The 12,260-nt window shown below is 42.4% G+C and overlaps 1 protein-coding gene across 1 annotated transcript in view; it reads right to left on the bottom strand.

The window, feature by feature from the left end:
- CFAP47 (cilia and flagella associated protein 47) overlaps positions 1-12,260 on the bottom strand; it is a 325,591-nt gene that overhangs the window by 153,158 nt on the left and 160,173 nt on the right. Inside the window, exon 50 of the mRNA XM_032197971.1 lies at positions 8,787-8,898. Within this exon, the coding sequence (XP_032053862.1) occupies positions 8,787-8,898 (112 nt within the window). The remainder of the gene's footprint in view (positions 1-8,786; positions 8,899-12,260) is intronic.

The following is a 12,260-nucleotide window of genomic DNA, read 5'->3' as shown; positions in this document are numbered from 1 at the left end:
TGTCAGGTTAGGGAGACTGACTGTACTCTTTATCTCTCAGTTAACATGTAATACTTCCAAGTAGAATGGAAACCATTGTAATAGAAGTTAGGAATGACAGAACATAGTAGATGACAGTCCAAATGTGCCATCTCTTTCCCTTTGAAGGGGTGGCTTTTAACACATGTGTCCTGGTTTCAGTTAGAACAGAATTAATTTTCTTCCTAGTAGCTGGTGGAATGCTGTGTTTTGGCTTAGGATGAGAAGAGTGCTGATAACACCCCGATGTTTTAATTGTTGCAGAGCAGTGCTTATACCAAGCCAAGGACACCTCAGACTTTTGCTCTGTCCTGCCAACAGGCAGGCTGGGGGTGCAGTAAGAGCTGGGAGGCGACAGACCCAGGACAGGTGACCCGAACTAGCCAAAGGGGTATTCCATACCAACTGACGTCATGCTAAACAATATATAGGGGTGGCTAGCCGGGGGGAGGGGGCCGGACTGCTCGGGGTTAAGCTGGGCATCGGTCAGCGGGTGGTGAGCAATTGCATTGTGCATCACTTGTTTGTACACATTATTATTAGTAGTACTATTATCATCATTGTATTATTATTATTATTATTATTTTCCTGTCTTATTAAACTGTCTTTATCTCAACTCATGGGCTTCACTTTCCATTTCTCTCCCCCGTCCCAGAGAGGGAGGGGGGAGGGTGAGCGAACGGCTGCGTGGTGTTTAGCTGCCAGCCGGGTTAAACCACGACAGTCTTTTTGGCGCTCAACGTGGGGCTCGAAAGGTTGAGATAACGGCAGATCTGACCAGAGTGTGTTAAACTAAAATTGGTATAAGTATTATACCTGCTTAATAGTCACTTGTCATAATGCTGATTGCTTTAATCTCAACTGTGCTGCGCCTGTTTTCCAAATTGAGTATTATAGCACGTTATTTTCCGTATGTGCTCTCTGTCATGTTGTTTATCCTCTCCGGGCCCTGGTTTCAGACCATTATGGTACTGTGTGTTGTATCAGTGGCTTATGAGATGATGAAATATCTGGCCATGACTCTAATCTGGTATTTGTACTCAGTAACATCTTCGATTCTATACTTTGGAAACTGTACTTTGGAAACTATTAGCAATTATATCTGTTGCCTTTTTTCATTAGGGAGTCAATCTGTGGAGGGGAAAGGGGAAGATAATTTTTCTTACTTGATCACTCTCCCTTTCTCCTTCACCACCCCTGTACCCTCCTTGATCACTCTCCCTTCCTCCTTCACCACCCTCTTATCCTCCGAGTTTATTACAATAGCTCTCCAAGATATTGAATATCCTTGGGATACTCAGACCAGCATAGTCCTGTTGTTCTGCCTCCTGAATGCACTTCAGGTTCTGCTTAAAGTTAAACAACTACTTAGGAAGCTCATCCGGAGATCTGCCCGGAGGCAGTATAGTTGTGGGTGGCAGGGAGTATGGGAGGATATGGGCAGGCATCTAGAGCAGTTGGCACCCCCAGTGTTTTGGAAATTCACCCCTGAACAACTGCAAAATCCTCAAAAACTGGCAGAATGCTTGAAAAAAAGGTGTCGCGATTCGGGAAGTTCCAAAGTAACAGAAATCATTGTAACATGCTGGGGCCTGGCTCATGCCTATCGAGCTGCCATGGATACTGCTATCAACTTAGTGACAGACCCTGCGGCCACTCCAAGTCCCGTGACAGATCCAACGGCCATTGTGACCCCTACGGTGGACTCTGCGGCCGCTCCAGTCCCAGCTTCTGCAGCCACTCCAGTTCCAGTTTCTGAAGCCGCTCCAGCTCCGGTTCCTGCAGCCGCTCCAGCTCCGGTTCCTGCAGCCGCTCCAGCTCCGGTTCCTGCAGCCGCTCCAGTTCCAGCTCCTGCAGCCGCTCCAGCTCCGGTTCCTGCAGCCGCTCCAGCTCCGGTTCCTGCAGCCGCTCCAGCTCTGGTTCCTGCAGCCGCTCCAGCTCCAGCTCCTGCAGCCACTCCAGCTCCGGTTCCTGCAGCCGCTCCAGTTCAAGCTCCTGCAGCCGCACCAGTTCCAGCTCCTGCAGCTGCTCCAGCTCCGGTTCCTGCAGCTGCTCCAGCTCCTGCAGCCGCTCCAGCTCCTGTAGCTGGGTCAGAGAAACGAGCTGTAGCAGTGCAAGTTGACCCTGCAGAGGGTATTCCAACCTCTGTGGCAGACCCTATAACAAGGTCAGAGAAACGAGCTGTAGCAGTGCAAGCTGCCCCTGTAGAGAAGGTGAAAAAATGGTATAGAGATTCAGGTCGTTTAGAACGCAGAGAGTCTTCTGCCAAATCTAGGTATAGAGACGACGGAGACGACGACGACGCTGGGCCATCAAGGGTTCAGGAGGAGGAAGAATAGGATGCAGAAAAATCAACAGTAACTACCCGAAGCCTAAACGAGCGTGAGTTACGAGATGTGCGAAAAGATTTTGGTCGCTGTATAGGTGAGCAGCTTGTCACCTGGCTGCTCCGATGCTGGGACACTGGAGCCAATTGTGTGGAATTAGACGGCAGGGAAGCCAAGCGACTGGGATCCCTTGCTAGAGATGCAGGCATTGACAAAGCAATTGCAGATGGAGCACAATCTCACAACCTCTGGAGGCGTCTCCTCTCAGCTGTGAGGGAAAGGTATCCCTTCAAGGAAGAACTTTTATGTCTTCCAGGCAAGTGGACCACTATGGAGAAGGGAATCCAGTACCTGAGGGAATTAGCCGTATGGGAAGTGATTTATGAGGATCCAGACCTCAGACAAACATCCAAAGATCCAGATGAAGTCAGGTGTACGCGACCCATGTGGCGGAAGTTTGTACGGAGTGCACCATCATCATATGCCAGCTCATTGGCAATAATGGCCTGGAAAGAGGATGAGGAACCCACAGTGGATGAAGTGGCTAAACAACTCCGGCAGTACGAAGAAAGTCTCTCCTCTTCCTTACAGGCCTGCGTCTCAGCTGTGGAGAAACTTTCTGAAGAGTTCCACCAATTTAAAGAGAATCTATCTTCATCCCCACCTGAACCAACCAGTGTCCACCGACCAAAAGAGAACACTGTGGAGAAACTTTCTGAAAAGGTTCACCAACTTGAAGAGAGATTATTCTCCTCCGTACCTGTACAGAGCAGTGTCTCAGCTATCAGGGGTAGTCGTTCATCCACACAAGGAAGACGATATGGTGGGTACTCACCCCGTGCCACCCTGTGGTTTTACTTACGAGACCATGGAGAGGACATGAGAAAATGGGATGGAAAATCTACCGCGACCCTAGAGGCACGGGTACGTGAGTTGCAAAAGAAAACAATCAGGAAAAAGGGGTTCTCTGAAAAGTTTGCTGCTCCAACTTCCAGCAGACAGTCCTTCAAACACAGAAATGAAGAAGATTCTGACCAGGATTAGGGAGGCCCTGCCTCCAGCCAGGGGGAGGAAAGGGATAATCGAGTTTATTGGACTGTGTGGATTCGATGGCCTGGCACATCAGACGCACAGAAGTATAAGGCTTTAGTAGACACCGGTGCACAATGCACTATAATGCCATCGAGCTATAAAGGACCAGAGCCCATCTATATTTGTGGAGTGACAGGGGGATCTCAGCAGTTGACTGTATTGGAGGCTGAAGTGAGTCTGACTGGGAATGAGTGGGAAAAGCACCATATTGTGACTGGCCCGGATGCTCCATGTATCCTTGGCATAGACTATCTCAGAAGAGGATATTGCAAGGACCCAAAAGGGTTCCGGTGGGCTTTTGGTATAGCTGCCTTAGAGACAGAGGGCATTAAACAATTATCTACCTTGCCTGGTCTCTCAGAGGACCCCTCTGTTGTGGGGTTGCTGAGGGTCGAAGAACAGCAAGTGCCAATCGCTACCACAACTGTGCACCGGCGGCAATATCGCACTAACCGGGACTCCCTGATTCCCATCCATAAGCTAATTCGTCAATTGGAGAGCCAAGGAGTGATCAGCAAGACTCATTCACCTTTCAATAGTCCCATATGGCCAGTGCGAAAGTCTAATGGCGAGTGGAGACTAACAGTGGACTATCGTGGCCTGAACGAAGTGACGCCACCACTGAGTGCTGCAGTGCCGGACATGCTGAAACTTCAGTACAAACTTGAATTGAAGGCAGCCAAGTGGTACGCCACAATTGATATCGCTAATGCATTTTTCTCCATCCCTCTAGCAGCAGAGTGCAGGCCACAGTTTGCTTTCACTTGGAGGGGAGTCCAATATACTTGGAATCGACTGCCCCAGGGGTGGACACAGCCCTACCATTTGCCATGGACTGATCCAGTCTGCACTGGAGCAGGGGGAAGCTCCTGAACACCTGCAGTACATCGATGACATTATTGTGTGGGGTGACACAGCAGAGGAAGTTTTCGAGAAAGGGAAGAAAATAGTCCAAATCCTTCTGAAAGCCGGTTTTGCCATAAAACAAAATAAAGTCAAAGGACCTGCACGAGAGATCCAGTTTTTAGGAATAAAATGGCAAGATGGACGTCGTCAAATCCCAATGGATGTGATCAACAAAATAACAGCTATGTCTCCACCAACTAACAAAAAAGAAACACAGACTTTCCTAGGTGTTGTGGGGTTTTGGAGAATGCACATCCCAAATTACAGTCTGATTGTAAACCCACTCTACCAAGTAACCCGTAAGAAGAATGAGTTTGAATGGGGCCCTGAACAACGACAAGCCTTTGAACAAATTAAGTAGGAAATAGTCCATGCAGTAGCCCTTGGGCCAGTTCGAACAGGACCAGATGTAAAGAATGTGCTCTACACTGCAGCCGGGGAGAACGGCCCCACCTGGAGCCTCTGGCAGAAAGAACCTGGGGAAACTTGAGGTCGGCCCCTGGGGTTTTGGAGCCGGGGATACAGAGGGTCTGAGGCCCGCTATACTCCAACTGAAAAGGAGATACTGGCAGCATATGAAGGAGTTCGATCTGCTTCAGAGGTGGTTGGTACTGAAGCGCAGCTCCTCTTAGCACCCCGATTGCCGGTACTAGGCTGGATGTTCAAGGGAAGGGTCTCTTCTATGCATCATGCAACTGATGCTACATGGAGCAAGTGGGTTGCACTAATTACTCAGCGGGCTCGAATAGGAAACCCCAGTCGCCCAGGAATATTGGAAGTGATTATGGACTGGCCAGAAGGTAAATACTTTGGGATATCATCAGAGGAGGAGGTGGGTCGTGCTGAAGAAGCCCCACTGTACAACCAGTTACCAGGAAATGAAAAGAAATATGCCCTGTTCACTGATGGGTCCTGTCGTATTGTGGGGAAGCATCGGAGATGGAAGGCTGCTGTATGGAGTCCTACACGACAAGTTGCAGAAGCTGCTGAGGGAGAAGGTGAATCGAGTCAGTTTGCAGAAGTGAAGGCCATTCAGCTGGCTTTAGACATTGCTGAACGAGAAAAATGGCCAGTTCTCTATCTCTACACCGATTCATGGATGGTAGCAAATGCCCTGTGGGGATGGTTACAGCAATGGAAGCAAAACAACTGGCAGCGTAGGGGCAAACCCATCTGGGCTGCTGCATTGTGGCAAGATATTGCTGCTCGGGTAGAGAACCTGGCTGTGAAAGTACATCACGTAGATGCTCATGTGCCCAAGAATCGGGCTACTGAAGAACATCAGAACAACCAGCAGGTGGATCAGGCTGCTAAGATTGAAGTAGCTCAGGTGGACCTGGATTGGCAGCATAAAGGTGAATTATTTATAGCCCGATGGGCCCATGACACCTCAGGCCATCAAGGTAGAGATGCAACATACAGATGGGCTCGTGACCGAGGGGTGGACCTGACCATGGACGCTATAGCACAGGTTATTCATGACTGTGAAACATGTGCTGCAATCAAGCAAGCCAAACGGTCAAAGCCTCTTTGGTATGGAGGACGATGGCTGAAATATAAATATGGAGAGGCCTGGCAGATTGATTACATCACACTCCCTCAAACTCGCAATGGCAAGCGCCACGTACTTACAATGGTGGAAGCAACCACCGGATGGCTGGAAACATACCCTGTGCCTCATGCCACCGCCCGGAACACTATCCTGGGCCTTGAAAAGCAAGTCCTATGGCGACATGGTACCCCAGAAAGAATAGAGTCAGACAATGGAACTCATTTCCGAAACAACCTTATAGACACTTGGGCCAAAGAACATGGTATTGAGTGGGTGTATCACATCCCCTATCATGCACCAGCCTCCGGGAAAGTTGAACGATACAATGGACTGTTAAAGACTACATTGAAAGCAATGGGCGCTGGGACATTCAAAAACTGGGATACACATTTGGCAAAGGCCACCTGGCTAGTCAATACTAGGGGATCTGCCAACCGAGCTGGACCTGCCCAATCAAACCTGTTACGTACTGTAGATGGGGATAAAGTTCCTGTAGTGCATGTAAAAAATATGCTGGGTAAAACAGTCTGGGCTACTCCTGCCTCAGGAAAAGGCAAACCCATTCGTGGAATTGTTTTCGCTCAGGGACCTGGATACACTTGGTGGGTGATGCAAAAGAACGGAGAGGTCCGGTGTGTACCTCAAGGAGGTTTAATACTGGGTGAGAATAGCCCATGAACTGAATTGTACCATGTTAATTGCTATATAATACTGTATGTTACCACTACCATGACTACTATAGGTGACTAATTAGAATGTATGGAAAAGAGTGTAACCTGAGCATGACATAAATGGTATGGAATAAGGGGTGGATAGATGTCCTGGTTTCAGTTAGAACAGAATTAATTTTCTTCCTAGTAGCTGGTGGAATGCTGTGTTTTGGCTTAGGATGAGAAGAGTGCTGATAACACCCCGATGTTTTAATTGTTGCAGAGCAGTGCTTATACCAAGCCAAGGACACCTCAGACTTTTGCTCTGTCCTGCCAACAGGCAGGCTGGGGGTGCAGTAAGAGCTGGGAGGCGACAGACCCAGGACAGGTGACCCGAACTAGCCAAAGGGGTATTCCATACCATCTGACATCATGCTAAACAATATATAGGGGTGGCTAGCCGGGGGGAGGGGGCCGGACTGCTCGGGGTTAAGCTGGGCATCGGTCAGCGGGTGGTGAGCAATTGCATTGTGCATCACTTGTTTGTACACATTATTATTAGTAGTACTATTATCATCATTGTATTATTATTATTATTATTATTTTCCTGTCTTATTAAACTGTCTTTATCTCAACTCACGGGCTTCACTTTCCATTTCTCTCCCCCGTCCCAGAGAGGGAGGGGGGAGGGTGAGCGAACAGCTGCGTGGTGTTTAGCTGCCAGCCGGGTTAAACCACGCATTAAACTTCTGAATGACAGATCCCTCGGAACATCTTCTACTGAAACTTTCAGTATGTATAAAAGAATTGTTGATTTGATAAGTGAGAAGGAGAGAATCTTTAAATCTTTAAAGCCTGAAGAAAAATCGTAAGTTAAAATATAGTGTAACTTATGTTCTGATGAACAGTTTTGATGGTCACAAATTCCATTAGAAGCTGACTCCTCCTCAGAGAAAATGAATTTTGTCTCAGGGCTACAGATTTAGCAAGAAGATACCAAGCTTTGCTGCAAGTATTAATTTACTTTCACAAATCACCTCTAAATTTAGATGGTATTATTACCTATGTTTTACACATCAGATAATAAAACCAAAATGGTGAAAATAATAAACTAGGTTGGCATCCTCACAGACAATACTTAATGGCTTTTTCATGGTGAGCGAACAGGTGTCATTAATCTCAATTGTCTAAGAAGGTAGCAGAAACAAGTATTTGCAGTTAGTGATCCACAAAATCAAAACTATGCACTGAGTATTTTGTATTGAGAGATTTGTTCAATATGAGGAATCCTTTTGTTTAAGAAGTAGTTCAAATCTAGGTTTCCTGAGCACTATTCAGTTTCTTTAAGGAAAAGATGATCTCCTTGGTTTCCATAATTCCCTTCCTCATACACTACAAAACTTTGCTCTGCTATGAGTAACAACACCTGTTCTACATGGGAGAAAAAAAGTGATTGTACAGCCACATTCTCATATAGTGCTTTTAAGATTTTGTAGGATTTTGGAACTGTAGAATCATTAATAAGCATTTGAAAATTATCAAGTCTGAATTATTAAAATGAATTATTAAAATGAATACTCATTTTTAAATAATCTTTAGAAGACAAAACATTAAACACAGCATACTGATGTTAGTTAAAACAAGCAAGAGTCTTGCTACTGTTCATAAGAATGAACAGTACTTGCTACTATTCATAAGAATACCAGCATAAACAGAGACTGATGCAAATTATTTGCAATTAATTTTAGACATTCATAGCCTTTCTACACTTAAAGTACCAAGTAAAGAATTGTAGTTTGCTACATTCTATGTATTTACTCTTGTCTTGTGGGTAACAAATCAGAATTTAATCAAGGGAAATAGTCAAATTCTGGCCTCTGCCTTTAAATCTTTGGTTCTAGCAGTGCTAAGAGAACTACAGCTATTCAACATTTTTGGGAAAATTACATTTATACCCAAGCACTTGGTGATAATTCAAACACATGAATTGCTATCAAGACAATTTCCATGGGATCAATTAAATACATGAAGTTGGACATAATGTTGGCATTTTTGAAGTACTAACCACATTTTTAGCAGTAATATACCTTTACAACTAAAAAATATGAGCCAGCTTAAAAACCAGTATCACCAATAATTATAATATTACTTCCAGAAGGAAGCTTATGTTGAACAAAAATCATTAAATGTAAACAGGCATAGTCTGTTAATTTACAGGGATATCAGAGTTCTACATTGTACCTTGAAAGATTCCTCGTCTCCATGGAGATACACTCAAAGTGTAAGCGACCGTGTCACCTGGTTCCACAGTAAGACTTGGTGAACCACCCACCATTGAAAGATCTGAAGATACCTGGTGAAAAGAATTCACAAAAAGGAAAAATAATCAAAAGAAAGTAACTCTTTGTAAGAACGCTAGAGATAACAATATCCATTCTACTTTCTTTGAAATGTAACGTGCAATATTAAATTTGCTATTGGTAAGTCCTACCCTTTAGGTACATGAAACAAGTACATACTGCAAGAGTAGAGGTAACATATACAGACCATATCAAGTATAAATTTTGAAGTCCCTTGTCAACTCAAGTAGAAGTAACTCAGACTATGGAACTACTTGCATATGAGTAGAGTTGCACAGTCATGCCATAAATATTTTATGTATGTTTTCTTTAGAAGTATAACAATGAAATCAACAGTTGTCATCTATCTAGATACAGCAAAGCAAAATCATCAATTGCTACACCTTGTGATATTAAACCATACTTTTTGATGTCATATTTTGCCACATACGCAATGGCATGCATAGCAACTATTTGAACAATAAAATGACAAGTACAATTTTATTATGCTGAACTTCAGATTTTGTACCCTGTAATTTCTACTTCAGATTTTGTACCCTACAGGAAAGACTGAAAGTATTTTTAATTGTACCTCATTTCTTCATCATTCTTATAAGTTTGCTACAGACAGACTCCATGATAATCTGCTCATGGAACAGACATCTAAGCATGAGGCATTACAAACCATACCTAATGATTATCTTCCTAAATTACTGGCTGTACAGAATGCCAGCAGATGGATTGCATGAATGCTTACACACCCTATTATATTACTTCTGGCACTGGATGGAGCAAACTGGTGCTTAGTGACAATGTTCTAAACTGATACTGCAATTTCTGCAGTGAACATCTGACTGCAAGTGAGGATCTTCTACTTCAGGCATAGAATCCTTTAAAAAATATTTTCAGGATATCACGTAGTACTGTAGCACACTATAATTTCTAACTACATTAAATAGCAAAGTTGGTTCTATGTCGTTTATGTGAGTTTTGAGTGAAAGAATGAGCCAAGTCTGAAAGGTTCAATTTTTTTTTCCAGCTTATTTATTAATTTCACTAATGATGACAGCTAGCCTGTCAAGTATCCAAGTCGAATACGTGAATCCAAAGCTCTTCATTGCAACAGTAAAACCACTAGATGCATGGACCATTTTTTTTTCCTTCTCAAAGTTACTTTTTTTTTTTTTTGTCAGTATGTTTTTGTTCTTATTTTCTGGAGGAAAAAAAATTTATCTTGTCTTCTGTAGTGTTTTTTGTCTACGGAGAATTTCTCTTACTGTAATACTTTTCACAAAATTATGACATAACAAGGAAAGGCAGAAAATAAAGCTATATTTTTAAAGTAGTCATTATCTATGAAAATTTAATAGGCAATCTGAATAGATTACTGAAAGTCATGGAAAAGCTACCAACTATAGAGCTATATTTCATTTGGATTTTTCCTTAGTCTATGATTCTACATACTTTAAAAAATAATTCTTCAGTCGTGACAAAGCAACAAATGAACTTAAATAGAACATAATGGTTAATGTTCCATTATGAATGAGACATATTTAAAATTCTCAGTAAGGCATTTTAGTAAGGCTCAGTAAGGAACTACATGCATTTGGTACCACCAGAAGGAAAACTATTTCTATTTGAATGATTAAAACCAAATAATTTTAGACTATATGTTGTATAAATTATGGCTTATAAATTAAAGATAGGTTTGCCAAAGAAAACAGAAATGTCAAACAGATTTCTGTCATTCGAAAACATAAAAAATCACCAAGTAGTGTCAGATGAAGGGATAACATGCAGCCAGTGCAGAAAGCACAAAGTGGCAGAAATAGGCTTCAGTCCTTGATGAATTATAAGAGAAACAGAGGAACATTCTGGGATCGTGGAAAGGATAAAAAAGAGACTGAACAAGACTGGAAGACAGGAGAGACCAGACAGACACATTGTCATTAATAAGTGAATAGTGTAACTGGAGATTCATTATTAAGACAAAACACCAAAAAAAAAAAAAAAAAAAAAAAAAAAAAAAGGAAAGGAGGAGTTGCTATACAGTGAGAATGGAGAAGTTTCACTTTATGGAAGACAAACTATAAATTAGGTGCACCCCTGCATTTACAGAGCACTAGACCACTTCATTTCAGTTTACTGTGAAGTTAGTAATGCATATGCAAGTATACATTAATGCGTATATACATATATACTTAATATATATATATATATATATATATACACTTAATATATCAGAGAACTGGGACTGTAAGTTAAACCAGGGTGCACACTACCCTCCTTCTCGTATATTCTCCAGAAAGGACACAGACAGCTTTCCTTAGTTCTTCTAGCTGTTAGGAAGATTGTAAGAAGACAGTTCTAAGTTACGCAAACCAAGCCAGAGGTGGAATTCTTTCTACCTCTGTTTACACAAAAGCACAAAATAGGAAATGAAAATGCAAAAAAAAAATTGCACACCTGAAATGACAAAATGCCCCAAAATTCAGACGTAAAACATCTATGAGCAGAATTGTATTTAGATTTTTTTTTTCTAATTATATATATAGTTTTGTGAACATTATGCTGGAAAGCAATTAACAATAAAAAAGAGGTTATGAAACTTGGGTATTACAAACTGAAATTGATTACTGAAGGTTTCCCTTATGATCTTGGGTTTCAGATGAAGAACCTTAAATCTGAATGTCTATTTCTACATTAGGTATAAATATAAGCTGATGCTTATATTTAATTAATTTGCATTACTATCCAAACCTTTGTGTGAAAAGGTAAAGTCACAGTTCTGTTCATAATTTTATCAAATTCATAAGCCCAAATATTCAGCACCACCACTACACACAAATTGCTTTTATATTGCATTTCCCCTGTTGGCATTCCCTGACAGAACAACCTGACATAATGTACTCCAACTACTAATAATACACACTGAAGGCTTATGTCACCATCACCAGTGCTTCACCACTCTTTCTCCATTTAACTGCTATATATTGAAAAGTGTTTCCACAAGGAGACAGATCTTGATAAAAAGGCTTTTTTTTTTTAAGAAAAAAAAAAAAAAAGCAGCCCAAAAGAGCAGAACTACCAGAGCAATTATGCCTAAATTCTGGTTCCAGTGAGATACAGTTAACTTTAAAGTGAAAGAACTTTAACAAATAAATGTTTGCTCCATTGTGTTCTGCTGCCAGAATCCAGTAGCTTTAAGAAGTCTGAAAGACTAATTAAGACTAATGGACTGAATAAAATTTCACTCAAGATTTTACAGTAAATGAACTGATTTGGGAGTTACTCCCAGGAGATCCTTCTGGCTGTTCCTGTAACATTACATTGGACTCTCTTAAATGACTGGAAATGCAAGAGGAGGTGCACAGAC

The sequence above is a fragment of the Aythya fuligula genome, chromosome 1 (genome assembly GCF_009819795.1).
Source record: "Aythya fuligula isolate bAytFul2 chromosome 1, bAytFul2.pri, whole genome shotgun sequence".
Classification (NCBI taxonomy): Eukaryota; Metazoa; Chordata; class Aves; order Anseriformes; family Anatidae; genus Aythya; species Aythya fuligula.
Note: the sequence above shows the minus strand (reverse complement) of the source record. Positions and strands in the feature narration are given on the sequence as shown.